The following is a 16042-nucleotide window of genomic DNA, read 5'->3' on the forward strand; positions in this document are numbered from 1 at the left end:
GGGAGATGATCCCTTGGGAATGGGGCTGGAGGGAATTTTCCCTTCTGGGAGATGATCCCTTGGGATGGGGCAGGAGGGAATTTTCCCTTCTGGGAAATGATCCCCTGGGAATGGGGCTGGAGGGAATTTTCCCTTCTGGGAAAGGATCCCTTGGGAATGGGGCTGGAGGGAATTTTCCCTTCTGGGAGATGATCCCCGGGAATGGGGCAGGAGGGAATTTTCCCTTCTGGGAGATGATCCCCGGGAATGGGGCAGGAGGGAATTTTCCCATCTCCAGGAGGGTGAGATCCAGGAGCCCATTCCCATTTTGGGGAGCCACGCTGCTGCCACCCCCCCCCAAGGAGGTGACACTGCCACTCGTGGCTGCCACCACCTCCCCACGCTGAGCATCCCCCGTCCCATCCCAGCCCCCCAAACCCCCCTTTGGCCCCTCGGAGCCGTTCCCACATTCCCGGCAATTCGCACTTCCCATCGCGGAGCTGTTCCCAGGCTTTGTCAGGGCTCCTGTTGACAGCACCTAACGCGTGGCTGCCAAAAATAGCGGCGTGGCAAGGGCAGATCGCACCCCGAGGCGCTCGGGGCAGGGATCCCGGTCCCACAGAAAGGCAGGAAAACCCCGGGATGCTGCAGGAACCCCCCAATCCCTCGGGAATGCAGCAGGGAGGGGGCTGAGCCCGAGAAATCTGAATTTTTTACGGATTATTTTTATACAATTCGAGGGGGAGGGGGATGTGGGAAAAAAGAAAAAACAACAAGGGATGTGTTTGCTGCGTTTTGCTGCGTTTTTTTCTCTCCTTTATTTTTGTTTTGTTGGGTTTTTTTGGGTGTTTTTTTTGTTGTTTTTCCAGTGGTGGAGGGGGAAATGGGCAGAGGAAAAGCTCAGGCTGTTCCCCCCATCCTGTTCTCATTCCCATTGTTGAGTTTCCCTGGAGGGAGCCCAGAGCTGTCCACACCTCAGGGATAATTCATGGGTGTCCCTTTCATCCCCTGCTGCCACCTAATCAATCCCAGCTCTGGGATTTTCTGGGAAAAGAAAAGGGGGAAAAGTCCAGAATTGGAGCAGCACCGTTAATAATCAGAATAATTTGTTAATTCCGAGGGGAATTAATGACTCCAACAATGACCCCATTGGGATTGGGGCAGGAAAACGAGGTTTTGGTCATTCTGAGGGATCTTCCCAGCTTTTCCAGGGCCCAAAAGGCTGAAGAGTCCCATGGTCCTTCCCTGATTGTGGTGTCACATCCCTGAGCTGCAAAGGGACACCAGGGGACGGCTCTGTCCCCATGTGGTGGCCAAAGGACACGGGGCTGCTCCCGGCGGGGGAAAGGAGAGGAAATTTGGGGAGAGGGGTTGGGAATGGGGAGCTGGGGGTGGAAACTGCTGAAGGGAACTCCTGGACACAGCCAGGGTCCCCAGAGGTGTCACACAGAGTCCCCCAAGGGTGTCACACACTGTGCCCCAAGGATGTCACACTGAGCCCCCCAAGGATGTCACACACTGTGCCCCAGGGATGTCACACTGAGCCCCCCAAGGATGTCACACACTGCGGCCCAGGGGTGTCACACACTGTGCCCCAAGGATGTCACACACTGCGGCCCAGGGGTGTCACACAGAGCCCCCAAGGATGTCACACAGAGTCCCCAAGGATGTCACACTGAGCCCCCCAAGGATGTCACTCACAGTCCCCTAGGGATGTCACACTGAGCCCCCCAAGAGTGTCACACACTGTGGCCCAGGGGTGTCCCACAGAGTCCCCAAGGATGTCGCACAGAATCCCCCAAGAGTGTCACACAGAGCCCCCAAAGATGTCACCCGCTGTCCCCAGGGATGTCACACAGAGTCCCCGTGTCCCCAGGGATGTCACACTGAGCCCCCCAAGGATGCCACACACTGTGCCCCAGGGATGTCACACTGAGCCCCCCAGGGATGTCCCACACAGTCCCTCAGGGATGCCACCCGCTGTCTCCCAGGGGTGTCACACAGAGTCCCCAGGGGTGTCACACACAGTCCCCGTGTCCCCAGGGATGACACACATTGTCTCCCAGGGGTGTCACACTCAGTCCTTTGGGGATGTCACACGCTGTGCCCCAGGGATGTCACACAGAGTCCCCCGGGGATGTCACGCTGAGTCCCCCAAGGTTGTCACACGCTGTGGCCCAGGGGTGTCACACTCAGTCCCTCGGGGATGTCACACTGAGCCCCCCAGAGATGCCACATGCAGCCCTCAGGGATGTCACACGAAGTCCCCCAAGGATGTCACATGCAGTCCCCTGGCGGTGTCACACGCAGTCCCTGTGTCCCCAGGGATGTCACACTGAGCCCCCCAGAGATGTCACACGCAGTCCCTGCGTCCCCAGGGATGTCACACTGAGCCCCCCAAGGGTGTCACACGCAGTCCCTGTGTCCCCAGGGATGTCACACAGTCCCCCAGAGATGTCACACTCAGTCCCTGTGTCCCCAGGGATGTCACACAGTCCCCCAGGGATGTCACACGCAGTCCCTGTGTCCCCAGGGATGTCACACTGAGCCCCCCAAGGGTGTCACACACAGTCCCTGTGTCCCCAGGGATGTCACACAGTCCCTCAGGGATGTCACACGCAGTCCCTGTGTCCCCAGGGATGTCACACAGTCCCCCAGGGATGTCACCCGCTGTCCCATCTCCCTCCACCTCCCTCAGGGGCAGCGAGGAGCGGGTCCCTCTCTGCGGGGACATTTGGAGAATCCCCCAAATTCTGTCTCTGTTTGGGGGCTGGGAGCGGAGCGGGGAGGGCCGCACGGAGGAGGAGGAGGAGGAGGAGGAGGAGGAGGAGGAGGAGGAGGAGGAGGAGGAGGAGGAGGAGGAGGAGGAGGAGGAAGGCAGCAGGGGCGGGGGCCATCTGGAGCAGCCGCAGGATGCTGAGCTGAGCTGGCGGGGGCTCTGCGAGCCGGCACTGCCAGAGCCGAGCGATCGATGTGTGACAGCGCAGCCCCGCCGAGGGAAGGTGACCTTGAGCGGCACAGCGACAAGGCAGGAGGGAGGCAGAACCACGAACCCGCTCGGAAACGCTCCCCGGGCGGGGCAGCGGCGGTGGAGGCGAGGACAGGGATGCGGAGCCCCGATGGCAGCGCCGGGAAGGGCTCTGTGCCCTCCCGGTGCTCCAGGACAGCATCCCGGTGCTCCAGGACAGCATCCCGGTGCTCCAGCAGCGCCCGGGGACAGTCCCGAGTGGCAGCAGGGGGCGGCGGTTCGCAGCGAGGACACGAGGGCGTGATCAATAACTGCCCCAATAATCAATAATTGAGCTCCAAAACAGCCGCAGCTCGGCCTTTCCAGGGTCCCTCCTCTCTGGGGGGTGACAGGGACACAAAAGCCACCCAAGACACCCGCCCTGAAGCTCAGCTCTGCCCCAGCAGAGCCCCCCAGAGCCCCTCACTGCTCTCGGAAATTTGGGATTTCTGTCAATCCAGGCTCCATCCCCTCACCCTCCTGGGCATCCCAGCCCTTGCAGCTCCCCCGAGCCCTTCCCCGCATCATTCCCGGGCTGTCCCCGATCCCGGCGGGCATTCCCGGGATCCCCGAAGGCTCCAGGAGGGAGAGAGCTTCGTTCCAAGGGAAGGTCCGACATTCCCGGCGCTGCCTTTGCCCTCTAGCGGGACCAGCGCGAAGGGACCGGCGGGGAAAATTCCCCAGCAGCAAATTCCATCCTGCTGGAGCCCGAATGGCAGAAATCCCAACTTTTCTTAAAGAAATGAGCAGCTCTGAGAGGGATTTTCCGCAGGAGAGTTGAGGTTTAGGGGCGTTGGGTGGTTTTGGGGTCCCCTCAGCCGTGGGGACAGGATGGGACAGGAGGGGACAGGGGGACGTTTCACATTTTCCCGAGCTCTGCAGGGGCAGAAATGGGGCTGGATTTGGGGAGGGAAGCGCTGGGGGCTCCATCCCATGGGATCAGCGGGATAAAGGCTGGTGGGAAGGTGTTGGAAGGGTGGGCGGGATGGATGAGGATGAGGAGGCAGCAGATCTGTAGGCTGTTGACACAACGACAGCGGCAACAAATCCTGCAATTCTGGATAAAACAACACCAAATTCCTATTTTTCCCAAGGATTTTGGATCAGCAATCCACTCCTGGGCTGGGTTTTGCATGGAAAAGGGGCGAGAGGAGGTGCCCACACCGTCCCCATGGACGAGGAGCTGGATCCTCTTCCCAGGTTTTCTCCAGCCGCCTTCGTATGCCTCCACGGGCTCCGAGGATGTGGGCTGAGCTCCGTGGTTTCGGTTCAGGGCTCTGGATTCTCCAGGGATGTGTCATCCCCCTCATGGTGTTCCTTACACGTGGATAAAAATATAAGGGATGAATCCATCGGAGATGGAAAATATCCCACAGCGCTGGGCAGCTCCCGCTGGCTGCGGAAAAACGGGATGGGCTTGGGGGTTCCAGCTCCAGCCCAGGGAGATCCTGGTGGGGCTGGTGGGCTCGGGGAGCTCCAGGGCTCTCTGCAGTTCCACATTCATGGATACCGTCCCAAATCTGTGGATGCCCTCCCACATCAATGGATACGATCCCAAATCTGTGGATGCCCTCCCAAATCAATGGATACCATCCCAAATCCATGGATAACATCCCAAATCCATTTATACCATTCCAAATCCAGGGATTCCCCTCCCAAATCCATGGATACTGTCCCAAATCCATGAATACCATCCCAAATCCATGGATACCATCCCAAACCTAGGGGTACCTTCCCAAATCCATGGATACCCTCTTAAATCCATGGACACCTTCCTAAATCCATGGATACCATCCCAAATCCATGGATACCATCCCAAATCCATGGACACCTTCCTAAATCCATGGATACCATCCCAAATCCATTTATACCATCCCAAATCCATTTATACCATCCCAAATCCGTTTATACCATCCCAAATCCAGGGATTCCCTCCCAAATCCATGGACACTGTCCCAAATCCATGGACGCCATCCCAAATCCATGGATACTTTCCCAAATCCATTTATATTATCCCAAACCCATGAATACCATCCCAAACCCATGGATATCATCCCAAATCCAGGGGTACCTTCCCAAATCCATGGATACCCTCCCAAATCCAGGGGTACCTTCCCAAATCCATGGATACCCTCCCAAATCCAGAGGTACCTTCCCAAATCCATGGACACCCTCTTAAATCCATGGATACTGTCCCAAGTCCATGGATACACTCTGAAATCCATGGATGCCATCCTAAATCCATTTATATCATCCCAAATCTCTGGACACCAACCCAAATCGAGGGATTCCCTCCCAAATCCAGGGGTTCCCTCCTAAATCCATGGATACCATGCCAAATCCTTTTATACTATCCGAAATCCATGAACACCATCCCAAATCCATGGATGCCACCCCAAATCCATCACACCTGGATGTGCCACACCCCCCTGGAGCTGCACAGGCACTGCTCAGGGGACAGGTCACACCTGAGGTGGCCAAAGTGTCACCTCTCTGGGGGAATGCAGCTCCTGGTCCCTGACCAGGACACCCTGACCAGGATCTCAGGATCTCGGGATCTCAGTATCTCAGAACCTCAGGATCTCAGAACCCCAGGATCTCAGAACCTCAGGATCTCAGGATCTCCCTGAGCCTCTGGGAAGGAATGGAGGAAGAAACGGGACACAGTGAAATCCCATCTTTGCAAATCCAAGCAAAACTGCTGGGCTGGATGAGGGCTTTCCTCTACTCTCGCTGCCAAGAACAAGCTTTGAATGCATTTCCAAACTTTTATTTCATTTTATTTTTATTTTACGCGTTTGCCCCAGCACCAAGCTCACCCTGGGGGGGAACATCTCCACTTTAATCACATTTTCCATGGAGCAGAGGGGTCTGAGCGCTCTGGGATGGGATCTGGGATCACTTTCCTGCATTTCCAGCTCTGGGGGCTCAGGAGAAGCGGCCGGTGGGCAGGCGGGGCAGGCAGGAGAAGGCATTGGGGAAGAGGCTGAGGTTGATGGGGTTCCCGTCCAGGCGGATGTCCTCGAGCACCCGGCGGATCTGGCCCTGCTCCTGGCTGTCACAGAACGTGTCCTCGTGCATCGTCTGGATGTTGTTGTTCTGCGGGGACGGGACACGGGCACGGCCGGGTCACAGGGAGAGGGAGAGGAGGAGGGGGACCAGGGCCAGGACCACGACCAGGACCAGGACCAGGACCAGTAAAAAGACCAGGACCAGGATCAGGGCCAGGGCCATGACCAGGACCAGGAAAAGGACCAGAGTCAGAGCCAGGACCAGGACCAGGACCAGGACCAGGACCAGGACCAGGACCAGGACCAGGACCAGGACTAGGACCAGGACCAGGAAAAGGAAAAGGACCAGAGTCAGAGCCAGGACCAGGACCAGGACCAGGACAAGGATAAGGACCAGGAAAAGAACTAGGAATAGGACGAGGACCAGGACCAGGACAGCAAGGATGAGGAGGAGGAACAGAACCAGTCCAGGACCAGGACCAGGACTAGGAAAAGGACCAGGACCAGGATCAGGACAATGAGGATAAGGAGGAAGACCAGAACCAGTCCAGGACCAGGACCAGGACTAGGAATAGGACCAGGACCAGGATCAGGACAATGAGGATAAGGAGGAAGACCAGAACCTGCACCAGCACAAGAACAAGGACCAGGATCAGGACAATGAATAAGAGGAGGAGGAGGAGGAGGAGGAGAATGAGGAGGAAGAGGTGGGATCTGCTGAACCCAGGCAAAGCCCATCCCACCTGGAGGTGCAGGGAGCGCAGGCTCTCGGGAAGGGGCACCGGGATAAAATCCAGCTGGTTATCGGAGAGATGGAGGAACTGCAGCTGCTTCAGGTCCTGCAGGGAGAGGACAGAGGTGAACCCCAATAGGGATGAACCCCTAGAGATGAACCCCCAAAAGATGAACCAATGAACCCCCTAGACGGGAACCCCTAGAGATGAACCTCTTAAGATGAAACCCAATAGAGATGAACCAATTGACCCCCAAGAGATGAACCCCTAGAGATGAACTCCAATAGAGATGAGCCCCCCTAAAGATGAACCTTCCTGGACATGAACCCCCAAAAGATGAACCCTTAAAGATGAACCTCCAAGAGGTGAACCAATGAACCCCCTAGAGATAAACCCCCATAGAAATGAACCCCTGAGAGATGAACCCCTGAGAGATGAACCAATGAACCCCCTAGAGATAAACCCCCTAAAGATGAACCCCCAAGAGATGAACCCAAATAGAGATGAACCAATGAACACCCAAGAGATGAACCCCAGTAAAGATGAACCCCAGAAGAGATGAACCCCTAAAGATGACCCCCCAATAGATGAACCCCTTAAGATGAACCCCTGAGAGATGAACCGATGAACCCCCAAGAGATGAACCTCAATAGAGATGAACCCCCTAAAGATGAACCCCCAAGAGATGAACCCTTAGAGGTGAACCAATGAACCCCCTAAAGATGAACCCAATAGAGATGAACCCCCAAGAGATGAACCAACGAGCTTCCTAAACATGAACCCCCAAAAGATGAACCCCTAGAGAGGAACCCCTACAGATGAACCACCTAAAGATGAACCCCCTAGAGATGAACCACCAATAGATGAACCAATGAGCCACCTAGAGATGAACCCCTTAAGATGAACCCCCGAGAGATGAATCAATCAGTCACCTAGAGACGAACCCCAATAGACATGAACCCCCAAGAGATGAATCAATGAACCTCCTAAAGATGAACCCCCAAGAGATGAACCAATGAGGCACCTAGAGACGTACCCCAATAGAGATGAACCCCAATAGGGATAAAATCCCAATAGAGATGAACCCCAATAGAGATTAATCGATGAACCTCGTAAAGATGAAACCCATAAAGATGAACCTCCTAGAGATGAACCAATGAACCCCCAAGACATGAATTCCCCAAAGATGAACCCCAGTAGAGATGAACCCCAACAGAGATGAGCCCCCAAGAGATAAACCAACGAACCGCCAAGAGATGAACCCCCTTAAGACGAACCTCTGAGAGATTAATCAATGAACCCCCCTGGAGCTGACCCCTCTGGATCTGATCCCCCTGGATCTGACCTCCTTCTCCCCTCCCTCCACCCCCGTCCCCCTGTGTCTGGCAGAGCCCCCCGTGCATGGGGCGCACCCGGAAGGCCTCGGGGCGCAGCCCGGCGCTGGGGATGCGGTTGAGGCGCACGTCCAGGCGCACGAGGCCGCGGGGCAGCTCGGGCAGCGCCGTCAGGAGGTTCTCGGGCAGCAGCAGCTCCTGCAGGCTGGGCAGCCCTCGGAAGGCGTCCGCGTCCGCCCACGAGATGGAATTGCTGCTCAGGTCGATGCGCTTCAGCTTCTCTGAGGGCAGGAGGAGGACAGGGACAAAGCCAGGGTGGTTTATTCCCTGCCGCCCTGATTTTTTAAGATTTTCTAATGTTTACATTCTTGTAACCAACTTTCTCGCGCCGTTTCTGTAAATAACTTATCGTTTTGCATTCTTTTATGAAGGAAAAGAAATTCGATGGGCCGTTGGTTTGCCCAGCGCCATTGGAGAGGCGGGATGCTCCTGGTGGTGACCCCGACGTACCGAGGCCGCGGAAGTCGCCGGCGCGCACGGCCCCGATGCGGTTGAAGCGGGCGTACAGGTACGCGGTGTCCGGGGGCAGCGCCGGGATCCGCTCCAGCCCCGCGTCGTCGCAGTACACCGAGCTGCCCAGGCACAGGCACAGCACGCAGCTGGGCAGCCCTGGAAACAAGCAGTGACCCCATGAAGTACCCCAGAGCAGCGGGAGGAGCTCATACCGCCATGGGGACATGGAATTGGTGACACCTAGAGCTGTCACAGCTCCCTGACCCCGTGAAATACCCCAGAGCAGCGGGAGGAGCTCACCCCACTGTGGGGACATGGGTCTGTGACACACAGAGCCCCCTGACCCCATGAAATACCCCAGAACAGCAGGGGGAGCTCATCCCGCCATGGGGACATGGAATTGGTGACACCCAGAGCTGTCACAGCTCCCTGACCCCATGAAATACCCCAGAACAGCGGGAGGAGCTCATCCTGCCATGGGGACATGGATCTGTGGCACACGGAGCTGCCACAGATCCCTGACCCCATAAAATACCCCAGAACAGTGGGAGGATGTGGGGACATGAACTTTGTGACACCCAGAGCTGTCACAGCCCTCTGTGACCCCATAAAATACCCCAGAACAACGCAGGGACATGCTCACACTCTGGGGACACAGAATCCATGATGCCAGAGCTATCACGGCTCCCTGACCCTATAAAATACCCCAGAATGGCGGGATCTGCCCACCTGGCTGTGGGGATATGGATCTGTGACACCCAGAGCTGTCACAGCTCCCTGACCCCATAAAAGACCCCAGAACAGCAGGAGGACGTGTCCACTCTATGGGGACCCAGAATCCATGACACCAAAACTGTTACAGCCCCCCCAGTCCCATAAAATACCCCAGAACAGCATAAGGAGCACACCCCACTGTGGGGACATGGATCTGTGGCACACGGAGCTGTCACAGCCCCCTGACCCCATAAAATACCCCAGAATAGTGGGATCTGCCCACCTTGCCCTGGGGACATGGGTCTGTGACACACAGAGCCCCCTGACCCCATAAAATACCCCAGAACAGCAGGAGGAGCCCATCCAGCTGTGGGGACATGGATCTGTGGCACACGGAGCTGTCACAGCCCCCCGACCCCATAAAATACCCCACAACAGTGGGATCTGCCCACCCTGCCATAAGGACACAGAGCTGGTGACACCCAGAGCAGTCACAGCCCCGCATCCTCCAGGGAAGGGACAGAAACTCCAAGCAAAAAAAACCCCATAAATATATGAAGTGCCCAGGATCAAACCCCCTCCTGCAGGAGGAGGGGAAATTAAAGCCCCCAAATTCAGATTTTTACACCCAAAGCTCTCCTGGTCCCTTTAAGTCTCCCACTGGAGGAAGCAGAACTCAAGAAAATTCTTTTGAATCAAGAAAATTTCTTGATCCCACCTGTCCCCAAGGGGTAAAACTGAGCCCACACCTGATCCCCCCTCCTCTCCCCAAGGTTCCCAAACCCCTTCTAGGGATGGTTCAGAGCAGCTCAGCACCAATTTCCTTTCTCCTCCCACTTAATTTTTCCCAGCCTGGAGTGACAGCAAAGGAATAAAGATATTTATCCTCGCTGCAGGATTTTAATTGTCACTAATCTAATTGCCACTGTCGCGAAGCCTCTGCTCATTAAAGCCTCGCTGCTTTGCTGGAGTTCATTTTTTCCCAGCAATTTCTCTCTCTGCAGCCCTCCTGTGAGCAGACTCAACCCCAAAACCCTGCGAAGAGCTGCTGGCAGCACCAAAATTCCCTTTTTTCCCCCCAAAACTTCACCTGTGCGACACGGGGATGAATCCCAAGGGAGCACAATTCACCTTGTCTGGGGATGGGCGCTGGGGGCACGGGGCCAGCACTGCTTGGGGGCTGCAGATTTGGGGTTCCAGATGTGCTTTCAGCCAGCTCTGGGAGGGTTTTGGGGTCCTTGGGCCGGGGAGCCAAGGTGCCAACCTCGATCTGCAAACAAAGCCGGGTGTGAGTGTGGGGGATTTGTGCCCTCTGGGGAGGGTGGCATCAATCAGGGTCACTGGATTTGGGTCATTAATTCCTCCTTGGAAAGCTCTCCAAGCTCTCTTGGCCCAGAGGGATGAAGGAATCCTCACATCCAAGAGCTGGCGGGGGTTTGGTTTGAGTAAAAACCTTCCCCAATCCCGGGAGAGCTGCCAGGGCTCCTCCTGCGGTGCCACATCCATCCCTGGCATCAAATCCCCGTCCAAAGATGGAACCAGGGGCTGTCCTGTGTCCCCCTCACCTTGGGGACAAGGTCCCCGTAGTCATAGAGCTCCTCGTAGTTGCTCAGGTCCAGGATGTCCCCATAGCTCTCCAAGGTCATGTCGTAGTTGTCCAAGTCCAGGTTCTCAAAGAGGCTCAGCTCAGCCTTGGGTTTCTCCTCCTTCCTCCTGTCCTTGGCTGGCGCCGCCCAAAGTGTCCCCAAGCACAGGGCGGCCACCCCCAGCCAGCCCAGGGGACACATCCTGCACCTGGCCGGGGTCACGGCACCGGGAATGTCACCAAGGGCCGGCTGGGGGGACAGCCCCGGGCTGGGGGGGACAGGCGGTCCCAAATCCTGGGGGGACAGACAGCCCCAACCCAGAGGGGACAGACAGCCCCAAACCCAGAGGGGACAGACAGCCCCAAACCTCGGGGTGGAGGGGACAGGCAGTCCCAAATCCTGGGGGGACAGACAGCCCCAAACCCAGAGGGGACAGACAGCCACAAATCCTGGGGGGACAGACAGCCCTGGGAGGGGACAGACAGCCCAAATCCTGGGGGGACAGACAGCCCCAAACCTCGGGGTGGAGGGGACAGACAGCCCCAAATCCTGGGGGGACAGACAGACCCAAAACCTGGGGGGACAGACAGCCCTGGGAGGGGACAAACAGCCCAAATCCTGGGGGGACAGACAGCCCCAAAACCTGGGGGGACAGACAGCCCCAAACCCAGAGGGGACAGACAGCCCCAAACCTCGGGGTGGAGGGGACAGACAGCCCCAGGAGGGGACAGACAGCCCCAGGAGGGGACAGACAGAGGGGACATTCCTGACCCTTTTCAGCGCATTTCACGCTCGGCTGTGCAGGAGAGGCCCCGCGGGGCTGCCGGGGCTGCCCGGCTTTCCCAGCCCCGGGAGGGAGATGGGGGGCTCGGGGGGTGATGAGGGGGCTCGGGGGTGATGAGGGGGCTCGGGGGGTGATGAGGGGGCTCGGGGGGTGATGAGGGGGTCGTGGCCCTCGTGGGGATGGGTGGAACCAGCCCCTGGCCCAACAAGCCCAGCAGAGGAGGAGAACCAGCCCCAGGAGCCCCAAAACTGCTGCTCCCCCCTTCTGCTCCCACATCCAGCTCTAAATCTGCTTTTCCAACATCCTGGCGGGCCAGAGGCCACGGGGTCCGTGTGACAGCACGGGGACATCCCCCGGGGCTGGCAGCTCCACATCCAAACCCTCCAGGGCCCATTCCCAAAGGAGAATTCCCTCCCGTGGGACACCCACGGCAGAGCAGGGCGAGGGTCCCGACCCCCTTCAAATCCCAAATCCCAAACCCCAAATTCCAAACCCCAAATCCCAGACCCCAAATTCCAAACCCCAAATCCCGAATTCCAAATCCCAAACCCCAAATCCCAAATCCCGAATTCCGAATCCCAAATTCCCAATCCCAAACTCCAAATCCCAAACCCCAGATCCCAAACCCCAAATCCCAAATCCCAAACCACAAATCCCCAACCCCAAATTCAAATCCCAAACCCCAAATTCCAAATCTCGAATTCCAAATCCCAAATTCCAAATCCCAAACTCCAAATCCCAAACCCCAGATCCCAAACCCCAAATCCCAAACCCCAAAGCCCAAATCCCCAACCCCAAATTCAAATCCCAAACCCCAAATTCCAAATCCAAATCCCAAACCCCAAACCCCAAACCCCAAATCCCCAAATCCCCAAATCCCAAATCCACCACTCAGCCCGGAGTTTTTTTCACTCCATCCCGAGGACGCTGCTCCCAAATTCCTCCTGTTTTCCCCCAGATCTGCCCTTTCCCAGCGCTCTGAGAGCCCCGAACCCCCCAAACCCTCCTGTCCTCCAGCTGGGGGGGCTCTGGAGGTGCCAAACGAGGCCGGCATGGACGTACCCCCTGTCTGTCCTTCCTCCTCCTCCTCCTCCTCCTCGTCTGCAGGGGCTGGGGAAGGGCTTGGGAAAGGTTTTTAAGGCACGGAGAGGAGGAGGAGGAGGAGGAGGAGGAGGAGGAGGAGGAAGGGGCAGCTCGGGGGTCTGGCCGAGGTGACAAACAGGACGCGGCCAATCAAACCCGCCGTCCCCTGCTGGCTCCTTACATTGTCCCCAAGGCCACCAGCCCGGGGGTGGCTCCGCTCCAGCAGCCCGAGAGGGGCTGAGAGGGGCGGGAGTGGAGCGGTGACACCCCCGGGTGTCCCCAGGGTGGTGGGGACAGAGCCCGGGCAGGAGCGGTGACATCCCCCGGGTGTCCCCAGGGTGGTGGGGACAGAGCCAGGGCAGGAGCGGTGACATCCCCAGGGTGTCCCCAGGGTGGTGGGGACACAGAGCCAGGGCAGGAGCGGTGACATCCCCCGGGGTGTCCCCAGGGACGGTGGGGACACAGAGCCAGGGCAGGAGCGGTGACATCCCCGGGGTGTCCCCAAGGTGGTGGGGACAGAGCCCGGGCAGGAGCGGTGACATCCCCAGGGTGTCCCCAGGGACGGTGGGGACAGAGCCAGGGCAGGAGCGGTGACATCCCCCGGGTGTCCCCAGGGTGGTGGGGACAGAGCCAGGGCAGGAGCGGTGACATCCCCAGGGCCGGTGGGGACACAGAGCCAGTGCCACCCCAGGAGGTGCCACCAGAGGGGGACTCCCGGCTGTGTCCGGCCCCAAAGCACCCGGGGGACCCCAGTGATCAGCCCAGGGTTTGGGGGGGCTGCAGAGACCCCCCCCCGGGCAGGGATGGATGGGGACACCGAGCTCACCCAGCCCTGCGCCCCTCCCGGGAGGAGAAGAACCCCAAATCTTCACTCTCTGGGGTGCTTTGGGGGTTTTTTTGAGGGGGGAAGCTGGTGTGGGTACAGAGGGGGCTCAGGACCCCAAATCTTCACGCACTGAGAGGTTTTGGGGTTTTTTGGGGAGGGGGAACCAGTGCGGGTTCAGGGGGAGATCAGCACTCCCAACCTTCATTCTTTGGGGTGTTTTTTTGTTTTTTTAGGGGACGAGGAGCTGCTGTGAATGCAGGGGGGGCTCAGCACCCCAAATCTTCACGCACTGAGAGGTTTTGGGGTTTTTGGGGAGGGGGGACCAGTGTTGGATGCAGGGGAGGGCTCAGCGCCCCCAGTCGTCACTCTCTGGGGCGGTTTGGGGGTTTTTGTGGACAAGGAGACGCTGTGAACACAGGGGGATGTTAGTATCCCAAACCCTCATTCTTTGGGGTGTTTTTTTTGTTTTTTGGGGGACGAGGAGCTGCTGTGAATGCAGGGGGAGCTCAGCACCCCAAATCTTCATGCACTGAGAGGTTTTGGGGTTTTTCTGGAGAGGGGGAGCCAGTGTGGGTTCAGGGGGAGATCAGCACTCGCAACCTTCATTCTTTGGGGTGTTTTTTTTGTTTTTGGGGGGACGAGGAGCTGCTGTGAATGCAGGGGGGGCTCAGCACCCCAAATCTTCACGCACTGAGAGGTTTTGGGGTTTTTTTGGGGAGGAGGAGCCAGTGTGCGTGCGGGCGGGGGCTCAGCACCTCCAATCTTCATTCTCTGGGGTGTTTTGGGGTTTTTGGGAAGGGGGAGCCAGTGTGGGTGCGGGGGGGGGGGGGCTCAGCACCCCCAACCTTCACTCTCTGAGGTGGTTTTGGGGTTTTTTTGGGGAGGGGGAGCCTCACTGGGGCAGGGTAGGAATTCCCCTATGCCCCTCTGTGTCCCCATCCCGGGGACAGAGCTCATCTCGGGGTGCCACCACCCCCCTCCTTGGGGACGTCACCGCGGGGCTGGCGCACCCCAGGAGGGGCAGGACGAGCGCGGCAGCCCCCCCTGGGCAGCCTCGTGCCCACCCACCCACCCACGGCCGCGAAAATGTTCCCGGTGCCAGCGGCGCAGCGCCCCCCACGCACCCACCCACCCTCCCGCAGCGCCCATCTGCTCGGGATGGGGGGGCCGGGACACCCCCACAGCCCCCCGGGGACACCCGGAGCCCCCCAGACCCCGCCGTGTCACCCCTTCCCCTCCCCCGCTCATTAGCGGCCGCTAATCTTCATTAAGCCCCTCATTAAGCGGCTCGGTGGGCGCCGGGACGGGCCGAGGTGACAGACGGGGATGCGGCGCTGGGAACCGCGGCTGGGGAGCCCCAACCCCCCCAAACCCCACTGAGGAGGGGGTGCCAGCCCTGGCCGTGACCCCACGGGAGCTGCCAGCCCCAATCCCGATCCCCAATCCCAATCCCCAATCCCAATCCCTCGGGTTTTAGGGAGCAGCTTTGGGGTGCTCAGCCCCCCCCCAAACCTTCAATCCCTGGGGCGGTTTTGGGGTTTTTAGAGGAGGGGGAACTGGTGTGGGTGCAGAGGGGGCTCAGCACCCCAAACCTTCAATCCCTGTGGCAGTTTTGGGGTTTTTAGGGGAGGGGAAGCAGCTGTGGGTGCAGAAGGGGCTCAGCATCCCAAACCTTCCCACACGGAGAGATTTTGGAGTTTTTTGGGGAGGGAGAACTGGTGTGGGTGCAGGGGGTCTCAGCACCCCAAACCTTCAATCCCTGTGACAGTTTTGGGGTTTTTAGGAAGGGGAAGCCGCTGTGGGTGCAGGGGGAGCACAGCATCCCAAACCTTCACACACTGAGAGGTTTTGGGGTTTTTTGGGGAAGAGAAGCCGCTGTGGGTGCGAGGGGGAGTTCAGCAACCCAAACCTTCACACACTGAGAGGTTTTGGTGTTTTTTGGGGAGGGGAAGCCGCTGTGGGTGCAAGGAGGGGGGCTCAGCACTGCTCCCCTCATTGAGAAACCCTCTCCCAACGTGGGGAGATGGCTCCGACATCCCCGGGGAGGGAAAGCCCCGCTGGCAGAGGGGGATTCAGAGCACGGTTATAAAACAGCGGGGCTGCAGGGGGAGGAGGGTGTGAGCGTGCTCTGCACAGCACAAACGCTCCCAAACCCGCTCGGCCCCCCCCGGCCCTTCCCACATCCTCACACCTTCCCCCGCTGCCGCCCTCCCGCTCCCATCGGGAATCGCAGGGGATGAGGAGGAGGAGGAGGAGGAGGAGCCGCTGCTGCAGCCAACCCAGCCCAGCCCGATCCCGCTGCTGAGAGAGGGGCTGGGACCCCATGGATGTGTTCCTGCATCCTCAGATTTTACAGGGAAAGGTTCGGGATGCTGGGATGGGGATCTGATCCCACAGATGTGTTCCTGCATCCTCAGATTTTATAGGGAAAGGTGCAGGATGTTGGGATGGGGCTGTGGCTCCATGGATGT

At 58.5% G+C, this 16042-nt stretch overlaps 1 protein-coding gene across 1 annotated transcript; it reads right to left on the reverse strand.

Annotated features, from left to right (window-relative positions):
- Nucleotides 1-5795: 5795 nt before the first annotated feature.
- On the reverse strand, nucleotides 5796-11079 carry OPTC (opticin). Its single transcript, XM_058039885.1, has 6 exons — nucleotides 10858-11079; nucleotides 10424-10562; nucleotides 8576-8734; nucleotides 8144-8346; nucleotides 6741-6836; nucleotides 5796-6085 (listed from the first exon to the last, which is right to left on the reverse strand). The coding sequence occupies exons 1-6, from the start codon at nucleotides 11077-11079 to the stop codon at nucleotides 5915-5917; spliced, it is 990 nt and encodes a 329-aa protein (XP_057895868.1). The 3' UTR covers nucleotides 5796-5914.
- Nucleotides 11080-16042: the final 4963 nt, after the last annotated feature.

Source organism: Melospiza georgiana, chromosome 23 (assembly GCF_028018845.1).
Source record: "Melospiza georgiana isolate bMelGeo1 chromosome 23, bMelGeo1.pri, whole genome shotgun sequence".
NCBI classification, from domain to species: Eukaryota; Metazoa; Chordata; class Aves; order Passeriformes; family Passerellidae; genus Melospiza; species Melospiza georgiana.

Bases quoted from the DNA above. Each gene is read 5' to 3' on its own strand.
- OPTC (XM_058039885.1), bottom strand. From the start codon at position 11,079: ATGTGTCCCCTGGGCTGGCTGGGGGTGGCCGCCCTGTGCTTGGGGACA. The intron at 8,347-8,575 runs GTACGTCGGGGT...TCCTGCCCTCAG, and splicing joins CGGCGACTTCCGCGGCCTCG to AGAAGCTGAAGCGCATCGAC. The intron at 6,086-6,740 runs GTGGGATGGGCT...CCGTCCCCGCAG, and splicing joins TGCGCTCCCTGCACCTCCAG to AACAACAACATCCAGACGAT.